Source organism: Staurois parvus, unplaced genomic scaffold (assembly GCF_062004578.1).
Source record: "Staurois parvus isolate SC_StPar_1 unplaced genomic scaffold, SC_StPar_1.0 ptg000620l, whole genome shotgun sequence".
Lineage (NCBI taxonomy): Eukaryota > Metazoa > Chordata > Amphibia > Anura > Ranidae > Staurois > Staurois parvus.
In genome coordinates this window covers 291,609-319,474 of record NW_028318416.1, presented here as the reverse complement: position 1 = coordinate 319,474, position 27,866 = coordinate 291,609, and the positions used below count along the sequence as shown (strand labels likewise).

General features: G+C 42.2%; 2 protein-coding genes across 2 annotated transcripts; both read right to left on the bottom strand.

Annotated features, from left to right (window-relative positions):
- Positions 1-2,323: 2,323 nt before the first annotated feature.
- Positions 2,324-3,259, bottom strand: LOC149449403 (olfactory receptor 5V1-like). Its single transcript, XM_089693295.1, has one exon. It carries the CDS (start codon positions 3,257-3,259, stop codon positions 2,324-2,326), a length of 936 nt encoding a protein of 311 aa, XP_089549421.1.
- Positions 3,260-23,165: 19,906 nt separating this feature from the next.
- On the bottom strand, positions 23,166-24,098 carry LOC149449402 (olfactory receptor 12D1-like). Its single transcript, XM_089693290.1, has one exon. It carries the CDS (start codon positions 24,096-24,098, stop codon positions 23,166-23,168), a length of 933 nt encoding a protein of 310 aa, XP_089549416.1.
- Between the last annotated feature and the right edge of the window lie 3,768 nt (positions 24,099-27,866).

Here is a 27,866-nt window from a genome sequence, read left to right as displayed (position 1 = left end):
GGCCCGCGGAGCTAGGCTCCCACTAGGCTCCTCTCACAGTCCGCCCTGTTTCCTATGAGGATCTGTCCCCCCTCGACGTATCTGCGCATGTGCCGGAGATCGCCGATCGGCTGCTAATGCCTGAAACTGGCACATGCGCAGATACGTCGAGGGGGACAGATCCTCATAGGAGACAGATTTTCATGCTACACCGAACGGCGCGGGAACAAGAGGAACGCGCGGAGCAAAGGTAAGTGAATTGACACGGGGGGGACATGGGGAATGAATTACTATAGGGGGGATGAATTACTATAGGGGGGATGAATTACTATAGGGGGGATGAATTACTATAGGGGGGATGAATTGCTATATGGGGGATGAATTGCTATATGGGGGATGAATTGCTATATGGGGGATGAATTACTATGGGGGATGAATTACTATATGGGGGATTAATTACTATGCTTACTATGGGGGAATATTACTATACTTACTATGGATGACACATACACATCATTCATCTACTCTTGGTCCGGCCCCCGGGTCCAATATATGAACCCATTGCGGCCCTCAAGTCAAAAAGTTTGCCCACCCCTGCCTTAAACAGTTTATATAAATGTATATCAAGTAGTTCACTCAAACGCTTCATTAAAAGTGAGTCCTTAGATCAATGTATATATGTTAGCAAACGTTAAGAAAAACCTTAGCTTAAGTGCAGTTGAAATGCAAAACAAAAAATCATAACTTACAGTTAGAAGGATGTGTCTCTTGTGGTAATTCTTCCTTTTACCATAGAAATCTTCCTCCGTTCTACCCCCTCATTCTTGCTAGTGTAATTTTTTTGGTATATCAGGGGTTAATACAATTAAGGTGCTGTTAGGAGCTCTCATCAAGAGAGCCTGACTATGCTCACCCTTTCCTGCCAGATCCACCATTCATAGAAGCCATACTACATCTTCTAGAAATTGAATAGGAATTAGGAATGGGGTTGGGAGGATGATAGCTCCACCCCCTCCATTCAGTGATTTTGTGTCATTCATAGAAGCTGTAGTACAGCTTCATTGAATGGTGGATCTGGCAGGAAAGGACGATATAGTCAAGCTCTCTTCATGAGAGCTCCTAACAGCCCCTTAAAGCGGAGTTCCAGCCGTGTTTTGTGTATATTAAAAGTCAGCAAAAACTGTAGCTGCTGACTTTTACTAAACACACACTTACCTGTCCCACAGTCCAGCGATGTTCTCATACGCGCTGTCCCTTCTCTCCTCCATGGCGCCGGCATCTCAACTGTGGGCACCAGGCTGTGACAGCTTGCGGCTTCACAGTCTTGTGCTAACTGCGCATGCACGAGTCACACTGCACCTCCTAATTGGTTCAGCAGTCTTCTGGGACCTGTGAAAGTTCCCAGTAGACTGCGAGAGGGAGGAAGTGGGAGCGGGTACCTGTCAAAAACAGGTATCTGCCCTCCCCCCAAAAGGTGCTAAATATGGCAGTGGAGGGGAGGAGGAGGCAAATAAGTGGAGCTTCCGCTTTTCAGCAGAAGGGACACCAACTAGTAACTGTAAGTTATGTACCTTGTGTTGAAATTTTTGTTATAAATTATAACTACACTTGGATTTATGTTTTATTTATGCTTCTAGGAAGTGAAGTTTCTGGCATTTGCAAATTTGACCTTTGATGATCTTTACCCTCAGATCTATCAGAAAGACAATGTCTTTACAAATCAGAGAATTCCCTCAAACATTAGAAAAATAAGCAATATGATTGGCGATATTAAGGGGTGATCATCTGAGGCTCATGGGGACCTATTTACACATTTCACAGAGCTCTGTGTATATGAAGATAAAACATATACATAAGAATGATACACATTTATTGTCATTGGGGGCCTACAAATACCTGACCATTTGAACAAGAAATATAAGGTACTAATCAGACAGGAATGATTGTAAAAGATATTGGCCAGAATAAAGTTCCTGGATGTAAGTGAGGAGTATAATTTCCTGGTCAAATGGGAGGATCTGTAAAAATGCCTTGCCAAACCAAAAGAGCTGTTTAAATTTCTGAAAATATTGGCCAAATGTGCAGGGCCATATAAGTTCTTGATCATACCGGCAGCACTTTAAAAGATCCAGTCATATAGGTAGGATTATACAAGTTCTTGGACATAATGTTAGATCCATGAGGCTGATAACACCATTACAGTTATTAATATTATTGGCCATAAAAGTAAAGTTTTAAATCTTGTACTGGAGAATGTCAATACAATGCACTAAGTTGTAGAACCAACGCATTATCAATATACTGCACTCTCTCAATACTAAATATTTTAATCAAAACTAGCTGGTTAGAAATACATCATACTGTGCTTTGTTTTCCTTATCACTCCTATTATATCTTTGTTTCTAACACTATAGATGATGGGATTCAACATAGGAGTCACCACTGTATACAAGATGGAGACCACCCGGTCACGATCTGGGAAGAAACTGGATTGAGGACGCAGATACATAAATATGATAGTTCCGTAGTAAAGAGTGACAACAGTGAGATGGGAAGCGCAGGTGGAAAAAGCTTTATGGCCCCCACTTGTACATTGGATATTTATGATATTGGAGAGAATGTGAATGTAGGACAACAAAGTAAGCAGGAAAGAGCAAAGAGCAATTAGGCCACCAGATATGTACACTGCAATTTCATTGAACCAAGTGTCTCTGCAGGAGAGCCTGAACAGTGGGGGCATCTCACAGAAAAAGTGGTTGATTTCTTTGGACTTGCAGTATGGCAGTTGGAATGTAAAAATTGCATGGATCACAGAGTTTAAAAAACTCACAATCCAACATCCAGCAGCCAGATAGAAGCATTGTTTTTGAGTCATGATAGCAGTGTATTTTAAAGGTTTGCAAATAGCATTGTACCTATCATAGGCCATTACAGCCAATATCAAACACTCTGTAGCTCCTAGAGCCAGATGGAAATACATTTGGGCTGCACATCCCAGCAAGGAAATAGTTTTATCCTGAGACAAGGTATTGCTAAGCATTTTGGGAACTATGGTTGTTGAGAAGCATATGTCAATGACTGCAAGGTTACTCAAGAAAAAGTACATGGGATTCTGAAGTCGGGAATTAAGTCTCACTGCGATGATCACAAGAAGATTTCCTGATAATGTCACCATATACATCAGGAGAAAGAGCAAGGAGAAGGCAATCTTCAGCTTGGGGACGCTGGAAAGACCAAGCAAGGTGAATCTACTCGCTGATGTTTGGTTACAGTTCTCCATCTCCTCTCCATTATCTAGATGACAGGTTAGAGTATGAATCAAGACTTTAAAAATGAAAACGTTTTCTTCAGCTATTTGCTTCAATGTTGGCACATAGGGACTTTCCAAGGACATTCTGTAAAGAAAAAAGAAATACTCCCTTTCCATTCATTAAAGTTATTAAAGTGTATGTAAAACCTAATCATGAAAATCTTGTATTTGCTACCTTTTAATCTGTTAAATATACTGTTGAAAGTGTTTTTGTTAAATCTGTTCAACAAGTGCAAAAAATACAAATTTCTTATGTTAGAAATTCAGAGCTGTCCTATGTTTTGTGGGCACTTCCTGTGTAATCTCAAGGATTCTAGGTCTGCTAATCCTTCTTCTTAAATACAAATTAATGTATCTGTGTATGTTTGAAAGAGTAGAAAGAATTGTGTAGTTTAACAAAAGAAAACTGGCAGGGCTGACACCATCTATTCTACAAAAATGTTCTGTGTTCCCGGACTACAGGATTTAGGAACTTTGTGCAATTCTGGCAGAACAATGGATATTTTTCAGTACTTGCAGGGTCTTTTTGGGATAAAACAGGCAGAAAGGTGCATATAGTAAAGATATACAGCATATATGTGGTTGCCCTGACATACTTTTTAAAGTGCATGTAATACCAAAACATTTTTATTACTTTTGGATAGACTAGGAGAGAATAGGAATAGGGTTAATACCACTGGCAGTTATGTTTTTCTGTATCCTATTGGGGAGATTTTCCTAACAGTTGTCACTGGAACAGGTGATGCCAGTCAAAGATGTTTCCTCTAACTTTGGATTTTCCAGTCACATTATGTTTAAGTGAAAATGGTCACAAGGACAAATAGAGTGGGTGATTCTACCCAATTGGTAGACAGCAATAAAAAAAAAGGATAGGGTTTTTTATCATTAGAGAAAAAATAAATGACAAACAAAAAAATTGGACTTTTGAGGTACACATATATCAATATAATAGTCTCTTAATTCATTCATTCTTTTATTTTAAAGATGCATGTTTAAACATATAAACATATAAAAAAGGCTGATTTCATATTAGATAATTATGGAATTTCTACCCTAACAAGGCCTTCCTGTCTACCCTTCTAACATGATATCACACGTCCAATTAAAAACATTGTATAATAGACCTATGTTCCAAGATGTCACTGCATAATTCCTAAATGTTTATATGACTTATCATATATTTTTAACCGCTTCCCAACTGCTCTATAGCTGAAAGACAGTTCTGAAAGGGCGTCCATGGACAGTGTCGCCTGTCAGTGCCTCCAGTCGGTACTATCAGTCAGTGCCGCCCATTGCTACATATCAGTGCCTCCTCATCAGTGCACACCAGTGCCACCCTATCAGTGCCCATCAGTGCAGCCTCATCAATGCACATCAGTGAAGGAGAAAAATTACCTTTTTTTTGTTTACAGTGCAAAAAATAAAAACCCCAGTGGTAAAAATTTCATATGGGTACATTGTTGCATGACCGTGTAATTTTCATTCAAACTGCAACAGCGCTGAAAGCTGAAAATTGGCCTGGGCAGGAAGGGGGTAAAAGTGCCCAGTAGGCAAGTGGTTAAATAAAAAGGTACATTTTTAACAGACCACAAGCTTTTGACATATGTGTTAATCCAAATTTCCAATTTTTTGGTTTGTCTTTTACGAATTACTCTATGAATTTGGAATTTTGGTATGAGTTGCACAGTGGAGAACACATTTATGTATACAGAGTTTTTCATCCTTTTCTACTCTCTATAAAAAAAACAAAGTTTTTGTTTAGATACCCTTTATTTTTCTTTCAGTTTAGAACATTTTTATGTATGCTTTGAACTGATACAGTGGTAGAAAGAATGTGCATTGATTTAGAAACTTTTTCAAGTAAACATTTCCTGTATTTATATTTCAACAGTATTATATTAGTTGAAATGCATTTAAATAATACAATAAAAATTATCTTAAATTGTGAAAGTGCCAAGCATTTTTCTATATCATGAACTACATGTGTAGATTGCATATTTAGGCATACATTAGTTTTTTGTTTTTTTTTCTTAGCACTAGTTACCCCATCAAAATTTTCCTACAATTTTCATTTAGAACCCTGTTTGATTAGGCAGCTAGAAAGCAATTCAGGGATAGTACACCAAGTTGCAATTAGGATGATCTTTTATTTCAAATTGCCAACCACTCCATAAAATGCACCATAAATCTCCAAACCATATGCAAGGATTTCAGTAACTGAATGACATTTAGTTTGCGAAAGCACTGAATATTATACATAAATGACTGTTGGTAAATAAAATATTTGTTTTCACCTTTTTTCATTGTTTGTTGAATTTTATTTATTGTAGCCATTTCCTACCACACAAACAGCAATGGCTCCTCATCATTGCTTATGACAGGTTTCTTGATGGTGACAACTATACCCACCTAACTTTTTAGTCTTCAGTGGCAGTTTTTGTGGCACAATGACAGCATCAGAGTCCAAATAAGATGACAAGGACAGAGCATTCTCAGCTTATCACAGGAAGTGCTTGAAAGGACTTTCATGGAAGGATCAACAGGGATTATTTCAATGAAATCTGGTCATTTAAAAATGCTGAAAATGCCATATTAGGTAGCACAGAATATGAACCAAGCTCACCTAATTCATTTCACGGCTTCTTTAAAAATAGATCTCATTAAAAAAAGACCAAATTTACACTAATAACATGGGTTGCAAAATACATTTGCACAAGGTATGGAATTATTCACCTTCATATCTTGATCAGTATCATGCTTGGCTTTCAGTAGACAGCTATATATTTACAAAATACTGTATTTAAAGCTATCCGTAGCCTCCCCATGTGAATTTTAATGTTCAAAACTGTAAAGCAAGAATGTTGCTTTGGACCTGAGAGTCTGTTGGCATAAATAATGTTTTTTGAATGCTTTGGGATATGAAATTAAATTCCTTTAGGACATAGAACAGCTGAAGCCTCGCATGGCATCGTTTAGCCTGACTGCTTGCGTAGTCCCTTGAACGCTTGGGGAGCACTGCTAATTCAGAGTACAATTCAGCAGAAGAGGCCATAGAGGAAAAGGAGGGGGTAGAGCAGACAGATGTGGCAGAATCGCCACCAGCTCTTTGAAGGCGTGGTGACAGAACAAGCTCCAGCACTGAACCCTGTCCTGCATCCTTCCCAGCTGCCAGCAGAGTTACCCAGTGCATCATGAAGGAAATGTAACGCCCCTGACTGGACCATCTGTCAGCAGTAATGTAGACCTTGCTGCTGACTGCCCTGTCCAACGAGGCCAAATTTTGCCTTCCACATGATGGTACAGAGCTGGAATGGCCTTATATAGAAACGTTTATTTTTTTTTTGGAACCTGCCACTGTGGTACAGCACATTCCACAAATTCATGGGAGGGGGCAGAGTCCACCAGATGGAAATTCAGCAGTTGTAATGCTAGCAATCTGGCCAAATTAGCATTTAGACGCTGAGCATGTGGATGGGTGGGACATTATTTTGTTTTTTACAGTTCAGCAACTGGGGTAGCGAAATGCACTTGGTGAAATCAACAGGTGGTTTACTGCTAGCAGAATAGGTGCAAGGACCTGTGAAACCCATTGCTTAACCATCTTCCCTCACAGTGGAAGCTGTTGAGACAACTAGAGGTATAGTAGGGGTAGGGATCCTAGATGAGGAGCAAGGGGAAGTGTGCACTTTTTTATGATGTGAATCTTCAGTTGCTGTTGCCAACTCATGGCAGGTCATCTTATGTCTTGTCAAGCATGTGGTGCCCAAGCAGCTGGTGTTTTGGCCACCTTTGATCCGCTTCAGACAGAGACTATAAACAGCAATGCTCTGGTGTGCTGAAGAAAAAGCCCACACCAATTAACTTTTGGAGGTCAGCAGCACTTCACCTGTGGAGCTCTGTCGTGTGATGCTATAGGGTGTCTGGCCTTATGCCTGCCCCTGGAGGACATCCTATCTTGTCTCACTTTCCTCCTCTGTTCTTTCAGGTACCCAAGTCAGTGACCTCATCATCCCCTCCCTCCTCATCACTGGAGCCAACTTGGCAGTATGCTGTGGCTGGGGGAACATGACTACCAATTTCTTGTCCGTCATTGACACCCCCTCTCTCTAGACTCATGTCACTCCCTTCCTCAACCTGGGAATCAACGTCAAAGCATTGAAATTGCTGCGCATCCTCCAGCAGCATGTGACACTATGTTTGAATAATTCAGATGTCTCCTCCATGCAGGATGGTGGGGCTACGGATGGAGTAGCTGTGGACAAGGAGCCTGTGAAATAGACCCCTTTGGCAGCTGTGGTGGCAGGCAATCTAGTATGAGGATGGCTTAGTTATCCACTCCACCACCTCTTTTGCATGTTGTGGCTCAATAAAAAGCCCAGCAATGGAAAAAAGGGACAATCGAGCCCTACCTGCAGAAAATGCACCATGTCCATGACCACCCCATTTCACTATGAACACAGGCTGCTTGCCCTCTTTTAGCTGCCTGAGAGCATCTTCTTCTCCTTGTTGGCCTTTAGGACATGATGGGGATTTTTTTCTGGGATTTTTATAACTTTTTATTTTAGAGTGTGGGATGGGAATTTGGGGGGGACAGAAATTATGCCCTAAATATTTTTACTGCTGCGGCAAACAATAAATAAATGAAATTCAATTTAAAAAAACTTTAGGAAAGCAAAAAAAAAGCAGCATTGCTTTGGCCAATCACAATGCACTGTGAGAGCGCAGTACATTGTGGGGCACTCAGTGGGCAAATACCCTGCCGAACGCCCTTACTGTTTGTGTGTTCCGTGAACACATGAATGGACAATGTTTGGGCCCATCCCTATTAGTGATTATGGAGGCTATTAGTGGTGGTAAAGGGAGGTGTTAGGCAGTCCATACATTAGTCTTTTTTTGTTTTCGTTCAATTAGTGGATTGAATTAAAAAGAAAACTGACGCATTTGAGGTGGATCGGGGAATCACTTCCGCTGAACTATTGTGTTCTGACTGTTTCCCTGGCTTCAAAGTATACTGTTCAGTGCTTCCGACTATAGCTGGGGGTGCATATTGTATGGAAACTTTCCAACGGACTGCTTGTACAGAACCTGATTAGTAGATCGACTTCTGTACAACCAGCCCGCCCATACATGGATCAAAATTCTGCCTGTCCCTGATGAACCAGCTGAATTTCAATCCATATATGGCAAGCTTTAGTGATGACAGAGATATTAGTGATGAAAATGGTGATGAGGAGTGTTAGTGATTAAACAGCTATTCAGTGGTGATAAGAGGGAGTGGGTTAGCTAACAAGGTAGGGAGGATGTGTTATAGTTAATAAGGGAGGTTTAATGATTGTGGGGTGATTAGCAGGGGTGTTAGGACTGACAGGCATTATCAGCATTGATAAGGAGGGAAAAGTAATGACAGAGTGATAAAGGATGACATCTTTGATGATGAAACACATAAGAGGAGTTATCAGCCAGTAGTAATAAGTGGGGGGAAGGTGTTAGAGATAATGGGAGTTTTCAGTGACAGTATTGAAGGAGTTGTCAGACATGACAGGGGTGTTTATTAGTGATCATGGGGGTCTCCTAAGTGAGGGATATGTGTTAAATATGACATAGTTTGTCTCAGTTAATAGGGGGTTTTAGTGATGATTGCTATTTTACCCAGTTATTAGTGAGGTTGTTGGTGATTAGAGGGACTGTCCAGGTTATAAGGGAATAAAACTGGCCATACATGGTTCAGCTTTGTTCATTCAGCTGGCTGTAGGAAAAAAAACTTACCTGATTCGCCCGATCCACACATTTAGGGTGGAAGGGGGAATCCTCCCCACTGTGTCATTGTATTCTGACAATGGACTGAACATTTTCAAACTTACTTGTTCATGAGAAGTCGATTGAAAGAGGGAAAAGAATAGGTAATCTTAACAATGTAGTTGGGAGCAGAGGAACTACATTAGCCATAAGCATATAAATGCACACAAATATAGAAATAATACAATCCTTGTATAAAAAGAGTTTAATAACAATACATACATCCAATGTACAAAGAGGTAATATCAGCAAAGGGCCTGATAGGAATCTTGGTGAACTTGTATACATATACCGGAGTATATACAGGTGAAACTCGAAAAATTAGAATATTGTGCAAAAGTTAATTTATTTCAGTAATGCAACTTAAAAGGTGAAACTAATATATGAGATAGACTCATTACATGCAAAGCAAGATAGTTCAAACTGTGATTTGTCATAATTGTGATGATTATGGCTTACAGCTCATGAAAACCCCAAATACACAATATCAGAAAATTTGAATATTGTGAAAAGGTGCAATATTCTAGGCTCAAAGTGTCCCACTCTTATCAGCTAATTAAGCCATAACACCTGCAAAGGGTTCTTGAGCCTTTAAATGGTATCTCAGTCTGGTTCAGTAGGAATCACAATCATGGGAAAGACTGCTGACCTGACAGTTGTGCAGAAAACCATCATTGACACCCTCCATAAGGAGGGAAAGCTTCAAAAGGTAATTACAAAAGAAGTTGGATGTTCCCAAAGTGCTGTATAAAAGCACATTAATAGAAAGTTATGTGGAAGGGAAAAGTGCGGAAGAAAAAGGTGCACAAGCAGCAGGGATTACCGCAGTCTGGGGAGGATTGTCAGGAAAAAGCCATTCAAAAGTCAGGCTGGAGTCAGTACATCAAGAGCCACCACACACAGACGGATCCTGGACATGGGCTTCAAATGTCGTATTCCTCTTGTCAAGCCGCTCCTGAACAACAAACAACGTCTGAAGCGTCTTACCTGGGCTAAAGAAAAACCTGGTCTGTTGCTCAGTGGTCCAAAGTCCTCTTTTCTGATGAGAGCAACTTTTGCATCTCATTTGGAAACCAAGGACCCAGAGTATGGAGGAAGAATGGAGAGGCACACACTGCAAGATGCTTGAAGTCCAGTTTGAAGTCTGTGTTGATTTGGGGAGCCATGTCATCGGCTGGTGTTGGTCCACTGTGCTTCATTAAGTCCAGGGTCAACTCAGCCGTCTACCAGGAGATTTTGGAGTACTTCATTCTTCCTTCTGCAGACGAGCTTTATGGGGATGCTGATTTCATTTTCCAGCAGGACTTGGCACCTGCCCACATTGCCAAAAGCACCAAAACCTGGTTCAATAACTGGGATTACTGTGCTTGATTGGCCAGCAAATTCGCCTGACCTGAACCCCATAAAGAATCTATGGGGCATTGCCAAGAGAAAGATGAGAGACATGAGACCAAACAATGCAGAAGAGCTGAAGGCCGCTATTGAAGCATCCTGGTCTTCCATAACACCTCAGCAGTGCCACAGGCTGATAGCTTCCATGCCTTCCATGCATCATTAGTACAGTGACAGTGTATAATATTATCACTGATCACTATATTAGTGTTACTGGTGATGTAACTGTCAGTTCCCCCCAGTGTTAGTGAATGCACACCACAATCACAGTCACATTATAAATCACTGACCATCGCCATTATCAGTATATTAAAAAAAAACATTTAAAATTCCGGTAACACAGTGCTGTGAAAAAGTATTTGCCTCCTTCCTGATTTTTTACTTTTTGCGTATTTGTCACACATTTTTTAAATGATAATTTCATTTATTAAGGGAAAAAAGCTGTCTAAACCTGCCTGGCCCTGTGTGAAAAAAGTTATTTCCCCCTAAGCCTAATAACTGGTTGTGCCACCCTTGGCAACAACTGCAATCAAACATTTGCGATAACTGACAATGAGTCTTTTACATTGCTGTGGAGGAATTTTGGCAAGCTCTTCTTTGCAGAATTGTTTTAATTCAGCCACACTGGAGGGTGTTCGAGCATATCTGGCCTTTTTAAGGTCTGCCACATCATCTCAATCAGATTTAAGTCTGGACTTTGACTAGGCCACTCCAAAGCCTTAATTTAGTTTTTTTTTAACCATTCAGAAGTTGTGTGTTTTGGATCATTGTCCTGCTACATAATCCAAGTGCACTTTAGCTTGGGGTCACAAACTGATGGACAGACATTTCTCCTTTAGGATATTCTGGTAGAGCACAGTATTAATGGTTTCATTATGGCAAGTTGTCCAAATCCAGCCCTAGATCATCACACTACCAACACTATGTGGTTTATTTACTAAAGCCAGAGTGTGCAAAATCAAGCTCACTTTTGCACAGAAACCAATCAGCTTCCAGGTTGTATTGCCAAAGCTCAATTGAACAAGCTGAGGTTAGAAGCTGATTGGCTACCATGCAGAAGTGAAATTGATTCTGCACTCTCCAGCTTTAGTAAATAAACTCCTCTGTTTGACTGTTAGTATGATTAGAGATGAGCGAATCGAAGTAGGCGAAGTGGAATTCGTTTCGAATATTAGGAAAATTTAGATTCGCGTCGAATCCGAAAATAAGCAGACTTCGGATGCGCGAATAGAAATTTTTCCTAAAATGGTGGCGACATGTGCGGCGACGGAGCGGGGATGTCTGGGAAGGAGCGCAGACAAGGCGCGCTGACCCATAATGCATTCATTCATGACATGTGATCGCATTAGCCAATCAGCAGCCAGCCAGCCAGCACAGTGTAATGGTCGAGCTATAAATGGCGGCCATTTTAGAATTCTCCATTTGCCTCCAGTCATTCAACAGAGGCAGACCTGGCTGTATTCAGGGAGAGAGTTAGGGACACAGAATCGTTACTTAGGGACACAGAAACGTTAGTTAGGGCCACAGAATCGTTACTTAGGGCCACAGAAACGTTACTTAGGGCCACAGAATCATTAGTTAGGGCCACAGAATCATTAGTTAGGGCCACAGAAACGTTACTTAGGGACACAGAATTGTTACTCAGGGACAGACAGAATTGTTACTAAGGGATACAGAATTGTTACTGAGGGCCACAGAATCGTTACTTAGGGCCACAGAAACGTTACTTAGGGCCACAGAATTGTTACTTAGGGACAGACACAGAATTGTTACTGAGGGACACAGATTTGTTACTGAGGGCCACAGAATCGTTACTTAGGGCCACAGAAACGTTACTTAGGGCCACAGAATTGTTACTTAGGGACAGACACAGAATTGTTACTGAGGGACACAGATTTGTTACTGAGGGCCACAGAAACGTTACTTAGGGCCACAGAATCGTTACTTAGGGCCACAGAATTGTTACTTAGGGACAGACACAGAATTGTTACTGAGGGACACAGATTTGTTACTGAGGGCCACAGAAACGTTACTGAGGGCCACAGAAACGTTACTTAGGGCCACAGAACCGTTACTTAGGGCCACAGAATTGTTACTTAGGGACAGACACAGAATTGTTACTTAGGGCCACAGAATTGTTACTTAGGGACAGACACAGAATTGTTACTGAGGGACACAGAATTGTTACTGAGGGCCACAGAACCGTTACTTAGGGCCACAGAAACGTTACTTAGGGACACAGAATTGTTACTCAGGGACAGACACAGAATTGTTACTGAGGGATACAGAATTGTTACTGAGGGACACAGAACCGTTACTTAGGGCCACAGAAACGTTACTTAGGGCCACAGAAACGTTACTTAGGGCCACAGAAACGTTACTTAGGGCCACAGAAACGTTACTTAGGGCCACAGAATTGTTACTTAGGGACAGACACAGAATTGTTACTGAGGGACACAGATTTGTTACTGAGGGCCACAGAACCGTTACTTAGGGCCACAGAAACGTTACTTAGGGACACAGAATTGTTACTCAGGGACAGACACAGAATTGTTACTGAGGGACACAGAATTGTTACTGAGGGACACAGAACCGTTACTTAGGGACACAGAAACGTTACTTAGGGCCACAGAAACGTTACTTAGGGCCACAGAATTGTTACTTAGGGACAGACACAGAATTGTTACTGAGGGACACAGAATTGTTACTGAGGGCCACAGAACCGTTACTTAGGGCCACAGAAACGTTACTTAGGGACACAGAATTGTTACTCAGGGACAGACACAGAATTGTTACTGAGGGATACAGAATTGTTACTGAGGGACACAGAACCGTTACTTAGGGCCACAGAAACGTTACTTAGGGCCACAGAATTGTTACTTAGGGACAGACACAGAATTGTTACTGAGGGACACAGATTTGTTACTGAGGGCCACAGAAACGTTACTTAGGGCCACAGAAACTTTACTTAGGGCCACAGAATCGTTACTTAGGGCCACAGAAACGTTACTTAGGGCCACAGAAACTTTACTTAGGGCCACAGAATTGTTACTTAGGGACAGACACAGAATTGTTACTGAGGGACACAGAATTGTTACTGAGGGCCACAGAACCGTTACTTAGGGCCACAGAAACGTTACTTAGGGACACAGAATTGTTACTCAGGGACAGACACAGAATTGTTACTGAGGGACACAGAATTGTTACTGAGGGACACAGAACCGTTACTTAGGGACACAGAAACGTTACTTAGGGCCACAGAAACGTTACTTAGGGCCACAGAATTGTTACTTAGGGACAGACACAGAATTGTTACTGAGGGACACAGAATTGTTACTGAGGGCCACAGAACCGTTACTTAGGGCCACAGAAACGTTACTTAGGGACACAGAATTGTTACTTAGGGCCACAGAATTGTTACTTAGGGACAGACACAGAATTGTTACTGAGGGACACAGATTTGTTACTGAGGGCCACAGAAACGTTACTGAGGGCCACAGAAACGTTACTTAGGGCCACAGAACCATTACTTAGGGCCACAGAATTGTTACTTAGGGACAGACACAGAATTGTTACTGAGGGACACAGAATTGTTACTGAGGGCCACAGAACCGTTACTTAGGGCCACAGAAACGTTACTTAGGGACACAGAATTGTTACTCAGGGACAGACACAGAATTGTTACTGAGGGATACAGAATTGTTACTGAGGGACACAGAACCGTTACTTAGGGCCACAGAAACGTTACTTAGGGCCACAGAAACGTTACTTAGGGCCACAGAAACGTTACTTAGGGCCACAGAAACGTTACTTAGGGCCACAGAATTGTTACTTAGGGACAGACACAGAATTGTTACTGAGGGACACAGATTTGTTACTGAGGGCCACAGAACCGTTACTTAGGGCCACAGAAACGTTACTTAGGGACACAGAATTGTTACTCAGGGACAGACACAGAATTGTTACTGAGGGACACAGAATTGTTACTGAGGGACACAGAACCGTTACTTAGGGACACAGAAACGTTACTTAGGGCCACAGAAACGTTACTTAGGGCCACAGAATTGTTACTTAGGGACAGACACAGAATTGTTACTGAGGGACACAGAATTGTTACTGAGGGCCACAGAACCGTTACTTAGGGCCACAGAAACGTTACTTAGGGACACAGAATTGTTACTCAGGGACAGACACAGAATTGTTACTGAGGGATACAGAATTGTTACTGAGGGACACAGAACCGTTACTTAGGGCCACAGAAACGTTACTTAGGGCCACAGAATTGTTACTTAGGGACAGACACAGAATTGTTACTGAGGGACACAGATTTGTTACTGAGGGCCACAGAAACGTTACTTAGGGCCACAGAAACTTTACTTAGGGCCACAGAATCGTTACTTAGGGCCACAGAAACGTTACTTAGGGCCACAGAAACTTTACTTAGGGCCACAGAATTGTTACTTAGGGACAGACACAGAATTGTTACTGAGGGACACAGAATTGTTACTGAGGGCCACAGAACCGTTCCTTAGGGCCACAGAAACGTTACTTAGGGACACAGAATTGTTACTCAGGGACAGACACAGAATTGTTACTGAGGGACACAGAATTGTTACTGAGGGACACAGAACCGTTACTTAGGGACACAGAAACGTTACTTAGGGCCACAGAAACGTTACTTAGGGCCACAGAATTGTTACTTAGGGACAGACACAGAATTGTTACTGAGGGACACAGAATTGTTACTGAGGGCCACAGAACCGTTACTTAGGGCCACAGAAACGTTACTTAGGGACACAGAATTGTTACTCAGGGACAGACACAGAATTGTTACTGAGGGATACAGAATTGTTACTGAGGGACACAGAACCGTTACTTAGGGCCACAGAAACGTTACTTAGGGCCACAGAAACGTTACTTAAGGCCACAGAAACGTTACTTAGGGCTACAGAAATGTTACTTAGGGCCACAGAAACGTTACTTAGGGCCACAGAATCGTTACTTAGGGCCACAGAATCGTTACTTAGGGCCACAGAAACGTTACTTAGGGACACAGAAACGTTACTTAGGGACACAGAATTGTTACTCAAGGACAGACACAGAATTGTTACTGAGGGACACAGAATTGTTACTGAGGGCCACAGAACTGTTACTGAGGGCCACAGAACTGTTACTTAGGGCCACAGAAACGTTACTTAGGGCCACAGAAACGTTACTTAGGGCTACAGAAACGTTACTTAGGGACACAGAATTGTTACTCAGGGACAGACACAGAATTGTTACTGAGGGACACAGAATTGTTACTGAGGGACACAGAATTGTTACTGAGGGACACAGAATTGTTACTCAGGGACACAGAATTGTTACTCAGGGACAGACACAGAATTGTTACTGAGGGACACAGAATTGTTACTGAGGGCCACAGAACTGTTACTTAGGGCCACAGAAACGTTACTCAGGGACACAGAATTGTTACTCAGGACAGACACAGAATTGTTACTGAGGGACAGACACAGAATTGTTACTGAGGGACACAGAATTGTTACTGAGGGACACAGAATTGTTACTGAGGGACACAGAATTGTTACTGAGGGCCACAGAACTGTTACTTAGGGCCACAGAAATGTTACTCAGGGACACAGAATTGTTACTCAGGGACACAGAATCGTTTAATTAAAGAGTATGTCAGACAACATGCAGAGGAGTGGCAGAGGAGGCAATGTTTTAGGAGCGAGCAGACGTGGCAGCAGAGGAAGGGGTCGAGGCAGCACTATTCGCAGCCAGAGGCCAGTGCTCCCGGTGTCATCCAGCGGTCGTGTCTCCACCGACAACCCTGCCGTCATCGATTGGTTGGCTCGGTCGTCTTCCTCTTCCCAGGTCACCTCTGACACCTACAGCCAACGGTCGGTGGGTACGTCAGACACAACCGTTAGTTGGCATGGCCCGGGAGCAAGCCCACTGAAATCATGTGTCCTCTACCTGCCCCTGTCCTTTGGTGTTCCCTCACCAAGCAAAGTATCGCATGCTGTGGGCTCAGCCCCACTGTACAGTGAGGAAGAGCTAACAGAGGGCGGTCAGGAACGGGGGGAGACATCCGCCTCTTCAGCAGCCAGGCGAAAAAGTAGTGGCGAGGAGAGTGGCTCGGTAGCCGGTCTAGAGACAGGTCTGTCTCCTGACCCACACGCAGCCGAGGGGGCTAGTAGTGAGGCGGAGACCCTAATTGATGATGATGAGGCTGATCGCACTTGGCAGCCTCGTCGTCATCAGGCTATTGCTTCCGCATCATCAGGAGAAGAGGGTGGCAGCTTGGCAGCGAGCAAAACAGTCGGTGGGTTGCCCAGGAGGCAGCAGGGTTGCAGCAGTGTCAGTGGAGGCAAACGGCCACGGAGTACAGCACCAGCTCCACTGCAGCCTACCACCACGGTCAGTAGTGGTGCCGGTGTGCACGGAGGAAGCAGCAGTCAGCCAGTGAGGAGTATCGGGGGCAAAGTTTCCTACTCGGCGGTGTGGCAATTTTTTTTCAAGCCGCCCGAGGAAGTAAACGTAGCCGTATGTCAACTATGTGGCCAGAAAGTCAAGCGTGGCCAGGGGGCCCATGTTGGGACTACAGCGTTGCGTCAGCATATGCAGCGTCGCCATTTGGTGGCCTGGGAAAACCGTGATAAAGATACGGCGGTTCTGCCTGCCCCAGCCCCCGCTCCATCACCCGCTCCGTTACTTGCTCCGTCACCCGACGTCAATCGCCCTCTATCAGCCAGTCAAGGCTCCAACACCTCTGCTGAGGGGAGTTGTCGCTCGTTGGCATCTTCCGCTCGTTCAGATGCTCCTTCTCCTGCTACTCCTCTTCACGGATTCCGTCAGCAGTCTTTCTTGGAATCCGTTTCCAAGAGACAACAGTTTGCGAGCACGCACCCGATGGTGCAAAAGCTGAACGTCCTCCTGTCCAAGTTGCTGGTGCTGCAGTCCCTCCCTTTCCAAGTGGTGGACTCAGCACCTTTCCGAGAAATGATGGCTTGTGCCGCGCCGCGGTGGAGAGTGCCAAGCCGTCATTTCTTCGCCAAAAAGACAGTGCCAGCCCTGCATTCACATGTAGAAGAGATGGTGGGCCAGTCTTTGAGCATGTCGGTCTCTGCCAAAGTGCACGGCAGCGCCGACGTGTGGAGCTGTAACTACGGTCAGGGACAGTACATGTCATTTACGGCCCACTGGGTGAACGTGGTGCCGTCACAGCCGCACCAGCAACTTGGACAGGTCACGCCGCTTTTGCCTCCACGTTTGCACGTCCTTGGTCCACAAAAGATGTCCGCCTCTACCACCTCTTCTTCCGCCGTGTCCTCAGCCACCACCCCCGTGCCAAGTCCCATTACCCGACCGGCATATCACATGTGCAGGGCGCAACGGTGTCACGCTGTGCTGCACCTGGTATGCCTTGCCGAACGTAGTCACACAGGGGAGGAACTTCTCAGTGTAATGAACAGAGAAATCGACAGATGGCTGTCTCCGCGCAAACTGAAAATCGGAACCATGTTGACCGACAACGGAAAGAACATGGTGTCTGCTCTGCGTCAAGGAAGGTTGTGCCATGCGCCATGCATGGCTCACGTGTTCAATCTGGTTGTCAAGCGGTTCCTAAAATCCACCATCCCACTGCAAGACATCCTTAAAATGTCACGTAAACTTTGCATGCATTTCAGCCATTCCTACACCGCAAAGAACACCCTCCTTGAGCTGCAGCGGCAGAACGGAATTCCACAGCATCGCCTGATCTGCGACGTTGCAACAAGGTGGAATTCAACCCTACACATGTTAGACCGCCTTTACGAACAGCGAAAGGCCATCACCGATTTCCTGATGTTACAAGCGGATAAAGGTACTCCCCTGTGTAACTTAGATGTCAGCCATTGGCAGCTCATGCGTGACACCTGCCGCTTGCTCAGGCCCTTTGAGGGGGCCACGCTATTCGTGAGTCGGCAGGACTATGGGATGAACAACGTCATTCCTCTGTTGCACGTCCTGGAACAAATGCTGTTAACAATGGCTGGTCAGGGTGCGGTAGACGTGGCGCACAGATCTCAACGCCACATGACCCCTGTGGGGGCAGGACAGGAAGAAGAGGAGGAGGTAGAGGAGGACATTTGTGCTCAGGAATTATTGAGTGAAATGGGTGGTTTTTCCACTCAGCGGACAGGAGTGGAGGAGCAGGAGCATCTAGTAGAGGAGGAGGAGGAGGAGACAGAGGACCCAGACGCACCGTGGCAGTATGCTGTGGAGATGGAGGCAGGGAGTCCCTCGCATTCCTTGGCACAAATGGCCCATAGCATGCTCGGTTGCTTGCGTAGCGACAGCCGAATAATAACCATCAGACAGAGAGATGACTTTTGGCTGTCCACCTTGTTGGACCCTCGCTACCGTTCAAAAATGGTGGCCTTTTTCACACCTGCTGAGAGGGAGGCCAAAATAACGTACTATAAAAACCACCTATGTAGTCAGTTGGTCTCTGCCTTTGTGCGCCAACGTCCATCCTCAGACACTGTGGGCCCTGTGCGCTCGCGTTCCGCTGCCATGGCAGCAGGGGAGGGGTGGGGTGGTAGGAGCAGAAGTAGCTCCACCAACAGCGGCTGCCTCAGTCTGCAGTCGATGATGAGTAGCTTTCTTCACCAGCGCAGTGAGGAAACTACTAACCAGCCGCAGCAGCAGCAGCATCAGGTGGACCTGGAGCAGGACCTCAAACAACAGGCTTGGGCCTACTTGGACAGCACCCTGCCAACCGAGGTAGACAATCCCCTTGACTACTGGGCAACGAAACTTGACCTTTGGCCCCAACTAGCTGAATTTGCCCTTGAAAGGCTGTCATGCCCGGCCAGTAGCGTGGCATCGGAGCGCGTGTTTAGTGCGGCAGGAGGTATTGTAACTCCGCGGAGGACACGACTGTCCACCCAAAGTGTGGAGAGACTCACGTTTGTGAAAATGAATCAGGCGTGGATTAGTCTGGATTTCAAACCACCAGTTCCTGACACAACTGACTAAATCCGCCATGAATCATGCCCCTGCCATGTGCCACTTTCACGTCTCCTCACACTGCTGGTGTGTCCCATTTTTTGTCATAGGGTGCTGGCAGATTACGGGCCTCCCATAGCTGCCAGGCCCGTAATCTGTCATGGGCCCCTGTACCGCCTCCTCATGCTGCTGCCAAGTCCAGAGTCTCTCATGGGTCCCTGTACGGCCTCCCATTGCTGCTGTCTCCATCGCCACACTCTGCCATGTGCCACTTTCAGGTCTCCTCACACTGCTGGTGGTTTCCATTTTTGTCATAGGGTGCTGTATGGCCTCCCATTGCTGCTGCCTCCACCGCCACACTGTGGCTCCACACTCTGGTTTTGGCCCCGTGACTGCCCAAATGAGTGAAGTGTGCGGTGATTCTAAGATCGACGGCACTCATCTGCATGTCATACTGACTGTCAGTATTATTTCTCTTCCCCAGCAGACTCCAAGGGCATTTTAATTAAAGGTACAGTGTTCTGCACTAATATAAAGGCTCTCTGAAGCCTAGAAACACCCTTTTATAAGTTAAATTCGCAGCAAATATATTCGACTCGAATCAAAATTTTTCCACGAATTTGCCGAATCAGTCGAATCGAATTTTTGAATACTTCGCTCATCTCTAAGTATGATGTTCTTTTTTATGGAATGCTGTATTTGCCAGATGTAATGGAACACACACCTTCCAAAACAGTTCAACTTTTGTCTCATCAGTCCACAGAATAATTGCCAAAACGTTATGAGGATAATCCAGATGTTTTTTGGCAAATGAGAGCCTTTGTGTTCTTTTTTGGTCAGCAGTGGCTTTCAGCTTGGATTCCATTTTTGCTTAGTCTCTTTCTTATTGTTGAATTATGAACACTGACCTTAACTGATACGAGTAAGGCCTGCAGTTCTTTAAATGTTGTTCTGGGTTCTTATTTGACCTCCTGGATGAGTCATTGTTGTGCTCTTGGAGTAATTTTAGTAGGATGGCCATTCCTGGGAAAGTTCACCACTGTTCCAAGTTTTCTCCCTTTGTGGATAATGGCTCTCACCATGGTTTGCTGAAGCCCCAAAGCCTTAGGAATGGCTTTGTAACCCTTTCCAGTTTGATACATGTCATATACTTTGTTTCTCATCTGTTCTTGAATTTTCGCATGATGTGTTGCTTTTTGAGATCTTTTAGCTTGCTTCACTTTGTCAGACAGCTTCTATTCAAGTGAAATATGCAAAGTTTTACTCCTGCACTACCTTCAATAGTGTGTTCAAACAAAAATAGCATAAATAAATGTGGTGTCAACAGCTGCTAGCATCAACATTTTGTTCCCACAATCTGGCAGTGAAATAAAATATTGAAATGCTGTGCTGCTAAACATCTAAACTAGGTTACATACAGTGTGGTGTACATAACTAACATCTAATAAAATATACATGTAACATCAAACCAGAATACACAGATGTAAAATTGCAGAACAAAATCCAAACATAAGTGTTTAAGTGCATACACCAATGTGTAAATACTGTGAATAACATACATTTAGTGCTTTTTTATAATGCAATCACTATCCAACTGCTTCTCACAATGTCCAGTAAATCAAAATGCCCATAATTTAAGTAATAGTAAAGGCTTAATTGTTTTTTTCTTTTAAAAAGAATTTTATTATAGAATAGGAAACAGCAGAGAATCAGTCAAAAACAGATGCAATAACCAGCAGGAATATAACATACAAAGGATTTGATGAATAATACAGAATATGCACTGATGAAAAAACATGAAAATAAACTGCGTACACAAGTGCCGTAGACGGAGCAGCTTATTGTAAGCCTGGAACAGTACTAGTCAAATAAAAAGCCCCAACATGTTTCTGCTTTTTGCTGCTTGACTTCTTGCACCTGTTTTTATAATTTATTTTTATGTTCTTCCAGTTCTCTTATTTTCCATTTTTCTTCTTTATTCATTTTCTCTTTGTGTGTCATTGAGCTTATGTAGAATTTTTAAAATGACATGTAACAACTGAATTCTTTAATCTTTGATCTGCTGATTTTGGTAGCATATGAGTCATTAATGACCTAAATCTATTATATAGGATACCATTGCATTTGCTCAGTATACATGTTGTCTCATGGTGCAAAAAATTAGCTATTTGACACCTGTGTTTGTAATACTTTATTTGCAAAATGATAAAAATGTTTTACATAAAAAAGATTTAGTATTGGTTCACCTTTATAGAAAATCTGTACCTACCTGCCACGGTTCTGCACTGTCAGGCTCTTGCACTTAATATTTTTTAAACAGCACACTGGAACCCCCCTTTTTTTCTTTATACAAACAAAATAAAGTAAACAATGATCCTTCCCTTAGAAGCTTGGGTCAATCTGTTCCCCTCACAGAAAGAAATGGTAATGATTGTGGCCAGCGCTCTCAAAATAATAAGTTCAATATTGTCTCTGTAGAGCCAAAGATGAGATGTCAAACATCTATTAACTTCTTCTTATGAATCTAATCTTCCCATACAGAGATCTCCAAAAAAAGAAATATAACATAGTGTAGTATGCTCAATACACCCTGCTTCAAATCCTTTCCAATGTCACGCTGAATCACAAAAAATAGCCTGGTAAGGAAGGGGGGTAAATCCTCTGGAGGGCAAGTGGTTAATACCCATAAAAGGATCCACCTTGTGAAAGACACTCCAAGCTCCTTACCGAACTTTCAATAAACTGTGCTTTTATTAAACCATTCATACAAGTTACTAGCTGACTTGTGTGAATGGTCCCCCAAAAAACAAAGACTAATATAATATGATATTGCTTATAAACTTAAAACCACTCACATTTCTATACCAACAAAATAGTGCATATCCCTTTAAATGATACAGATCCACCGCATACAAGTGTTTAAAAGTGTCACTCCATGCACCTTACCAAATTCCTCCACTTTCAACGGTCCACTTCTTAACTCCAGCTTCTCTCCAGGGTTCCCATGCAAGAGATATTAAACAAAGACCATAATGCAGTAAATCCTTATAAAACCATATATTTATTAAAATCTATGCACTTTCAAACATTCAATGTAAAATCACCTGTAACCACTTCCAAAATGACTGCTGCGGCACTTCCAGCGTACCTGTTTGCATCCATTCCGGTGTCTGATGTCACTTCTGTCTTCTGCATGTCAATCCGCCGGTCCAGGGATTTCAAATCCCTGCTGCCTAATCTCCTCTCTATACTGTGCAGCTAGTATGGACTAGACGGATTCTAATAGGTCAGCACTGTCACATGAATGATGCTGAAAAATCTGAATCTGTCTAACCCATCCTTTCAGCACTGCAAGGTAAGGAGAGAAAGCCATGGGAATTTCCTGGACCAGTGGAGCAGCATGCTGGTGCCTGACAGTGTAGGATTGCAAGAGGTAAGTACAGTGGGACAGAGGGTGGGGGTCCTTTACATCTGTTTGTGTTGCTGTCTGGGACGTTTCCCCTCATTTCCTTCCCTGGGGAAAACCTTTTTACCAGTTGGGAAGTTAAGGAAACTCTTTAAAGGAGCTCAAATCCTTCCCTACTCTAATCCAGAAAATGGATAGATGATTATTAAAACAGAATAATTACGTTTATTTTTCTCTTTTATTTATTATGATCACTTATGGAACATACATCCATATGTAGCAGCATCACAATTTCGAAATGTTTGCAAATTTTTTCATGGCTTTCTTCATGTCTTTGTTTCTTAGGGTGTATATGATTGGGTTTAGAGCTGGGGTTATTACAGTAAAAAGAACAGCCGCAGCTCGATCTTGTTCCAAAGAATCTTGTGTGGAAGGTCGTATGTATGTAAAAATAGCTGTTCCATACAGGAGGAACACAACAATAAGATGAGCACTGCAGGTGGAGAAGGCACGTTTTCGACCTTCTGTTGTTTTTATTTTTAGGACGAATTTGCTAATAAAGAGATAGGAGAGAAGAGTTAAAAGCAGAGTGGTTGTGGCCAGTGTTCCGGTAACCCTTGTGAGAAGCTTCAGGTTAAGAGATGTGTCAGCAGAGGCCAACTTTAACACGGGTTTAATGTCACAGAAAAAATGATTCACCAGGTTTGGTCCACAAAATGGAAGCTTTGCCATCATCACTGTGTGTAGGAGGGAGTGGAAATATCCAGTCACCCAAGAACCCAGAGCCAAATGTCGACAAACTTTAGCATTCATAATGTGGGAATAACGCAAAGGATTTCCTATAGCCACATATCGGTCATAGGACATTGCTGTGAGCAGAATAACTTCTGTACTTCCAAGGAAATGGAAGAAATGGATCTGTAAGATGCAGCCAGCAAAAGAAATTACCTTATAACGGGAAAAAAAATCAGCCAGCATCTTGGGAACTGTCACTGTAGAATAACAAATGTCAAGTAATGACAAATTCCACAAAAAATAGTACATAGGAGTATGCAAGCATGGCTCTTTAATAGTGACAGCCATGATAAATAGGTTTCCTACAAGGTTTATTAAGTAAAAAAACAAGAAGAATGCAAACAAGATCTCCTGAAGTTTCACCATGTCAGTCAAACCAAGCAAAGCAAAATATGTAAGTGATGTACAATTTTCCCAACTCATTTGAATTTTGTTAGCTGCAGAAAATTATTTTATTTTTGTTAGCTGCATTACATAATAAAGTTAACACATTCACATGAATATAATTGTGGAATTTTGGATTGTCTCCCTTTACTCTGCTAGATTTTTAGTACTTCAATTAATAAAAAAAAGGAAAATGCAGGATAAACATTTTCTTTTTAGTTGTTGTAGTGATGGGGTGGCTTTAAACTGTAAAAATTATATATTTTTGCAGAAGTCTCCAAACACATATTAGAATTTGGCATCTTACTTGAGGTGATGGTACCATTCTACTACTTGGATAGTTTATTGAGCTTGGGTGGGATTATCATATTCATCTTCAATATAATAAATGTGATGATAGTATGAGGTCATTAGGGTGGCAGTCTTCATTTTCAGATGACATCTTCTTATGTTTTTTTTTTGTTCAGGGTTTTAAGCTGTACAATAATAGATGCTTACTGTCCAGCTGCTGTTTTTAGGGTCTTAGAAAAAAGGAGTTGAAATATAGCTGATTTACTAAAGGAGCTGAGATTCTGCTTTTAACAAATTGTGGGGATATTCATTTCAATTATGTGAAAAGCAAATTCCTGTTTACATATTTCATCTGCACATGATTGGGTAATCCAAGTGAATGGGAATTTGCTTTTCGCATTACTGGATACTTGATGCAAATATTAATTTACTAGGTAAAGATGATCAACTCCCTTAGTAAATCCTCCCTAAGGAAGTGGCAGGGTTGAAAAAAGACAGTAGTCCATCCAGCTCAACCAACAGAGAAAAAAAATATTGAAAACCCCCATATACACAATTCTATACCCACAATTGATACAGAGGAAGGCAAAAAACCCCAATAAAACAGAATCCAATTCGCTCCAGTGGGGGAAAACAATACCCCAGGAGTCAATTGAATAACCCCTGGATCAACTACCTCTAGTGTTATTACCTCTATCCAGTTATATTTTGTTCCTTTAGGAATTCATCCAACCCTTTGTTAAAACAATCTATTGAACTGGCCAGAACTAGTTCTTGAGGGAGTCTATTTCACATTTTCACAGCTCTAAAGCCTAGTACACAGGCCAACCTGCCCCCCCCCCCCCACCAACGGAACACACATCCAAAATCAGGCAGTGTGTACAGTTCCCTGTCTAATATCCGATCGACATACGATCAGTGCTGGAAGCCAATGGCTGTGAGCACTGACATGTGTATGCTGGTGGGGGGATGGTTCCCCTGTCAGAACACAATAGCACCACTTGTGTTAATATTGCCATCTGTCAGTTTTTTTTTTTCGTTTAGCCCACTGGGTTTACTAAAAAAAAATTCATAGTGTGTACCAAGCATCACTGCGTAGAAGCCTTATATGGATACTAAATCTCTTTTCCTCCAGACCCAAGGAGTGCCCCTTTTTCCTCTGAACTGAAAGCAAATAACTTAGTGGTTATTACACCAAGATCACTATATGAACCACTTATGTATTTATACATGTTGATCATATTTCCCTTAATCACCTCTTCTCAAGAGAGAATAAATTCACTTCAGCTATTTTTTCTTCCTAGCTGATCTAAAGTTCTTGTCAAGAAATGAGAGAAATTGAGAGTTTTCTTTTCCTCCCATGTTAGCAAAAATAAAGAGATTTCATTCAATGGAGAAGGCAAAATGAAGGTGGTTTGAGTAGTTTTTACTGTGCAGTGGGCTTTACAGTTTGTGGAGGTTATGCTTGTTGCTATCCACTATCCCATCCCCTATTTAGCTTTACTAGGTTAGGGTTTTGTTTACAGAAAGACAATACACCAGCAAAAAAAGTAAGATAGAAATTATAGAGTGATAGTACATAAATACTGTACATACAATACACGCACACACACACAAAAAAGCAAACACAAAGAACATACTTTAAATAAAATGAACTGTACTAAATGTACCCCTCCAAAAAAAACCTCTGAAATAAAAAGTATTTTATTAATGCAGGTTAATAAACTAAATTACAAGTTTCTATTTTTGTCAAACATTTTCCAAGGATGATATCAGTAATTTTACACAATCCATAAAAAAAAAAATCACTCACTTCACTCATCCCTATTCTTGACAAAAGTGAAGAATCTTAGAAAAGAGAAAACTCGTGACTTCATTTTACATCCATATTATACATATTTTGCAGTTGAAAAATATGTCCATACCTTACAATGGCAAACACCTACACTAATTGTTTTGTATCATAGATCTATCTTGTAATCTTCTTTGAATATAATGAAAATAAACTCACAGTGTGTTTCCAGTTGTGTTTTTGAAGGAACACACATACACCAAAGAAAACATTTATACACTGTAGACCAGTGAATATTACCTACAGATATTTTCGTTGTTTAAATAATATCACATTTCTCGTAGGAATGGTACACATTTCTCATAGGAGTGGTACAAATGATACCTACCTTAGATGTAATTACGCACCAATGCAATTACTGAGATTGAGATTGCTTACATTTTATAGATAAGATGCATTTGCTTGTTAACCACTTTTTATCTTTTACCTAGAAAAACTGCCAGTTGTTGGTCAATTTTTCATATGACTATCACCAAGGCTCATAGCAAACAAAGCTATTTCTAGAGCAACAATATTTTTGGTCATAAAGTCAAAATTCCCCTTTTTTCTTGTAGCTTAATAAAACATATCTAATTACTGACAATTATTTTCATGTTTAAGATGTTAAAAAGGACCTTAGGCCAATTGTTTTTAGACAAAGAAAGGAAAGATTAGAACCACTGCCAGGCTTTTACTGTGGTCTGTATTCCCGTTGGATTGATTTGACTCACAGTGACCATTGTCCGATGGACAGTAAGTAAGAGGAAATCCATAATTTTACATTAGTCACCAGAGCTGGAGGTGTAGAGAAGTCTTCCAATAGTGGCGACTGACATAGGTGAGATTTCTCCTCACTTTGGGAAGATTTAAACTCACTTCCCTTCCTGTGTTTGGAACAGGAGGTGAGTGGTGATCAGCCCATTGGGAGCTCAGGCAATAAAAGGACTAGCAGAGGCTGTACCCTATATCCACTCTAATCCTAAAGTTAAAAAAAAATATTTAGTGCTCTATCCAAAAGGAAAAAAAATGTTCAGTATTATAAAACATATATAGAATAAATTTAACCCAGTATTTGGGTTCCCAGTCCCCCCGTGCTATTGTAAAAAAATATATGCTCTAAAATGCATTTGGTTTTATTGATGACAATACATTTGGGGTTTTTGTTTACGGTGATCCTTAGTTTACTCTGTGTGGACTACCAATACCCAACAGCATTGTTGTTGAACAAGGTACACCCAATCTTGGGGTGTGTTGTTGAGGACCTTTGGAAGCTGACTGTGTCCCAGCTGTCAAGCTGACATAGAATAAACCAAATTGGTGTTTTGCCACTTCCCAGGGTGAGCTACATTACAGTTATCTTGTTCATTGGCCGATACTTTAACCACTTGCCTACCAGGCACTTATACCCCCTTATTTACCAGGCCAATTTTCAGCTTTCAGCGCTGCCGCACTTTAATTGACAATTGCGCGGTCATGCAACATTGTACCCATATGAAATTTTGATCATTTTTTTCTCACAAATAGAGCTTTCTTTTGGTGGTATTTAATTGCTGCTGGGCGCTTTACTTTTTGCGCTATAAACAAAAAAATTGCAAAAAATTTGAAAAAAAAGTTTCTTTGTTTCTATTATAAAATTTTTCAAACAGGTAATTTTTCTCCTTCACTGATGTGCGTTGATGAGGCAG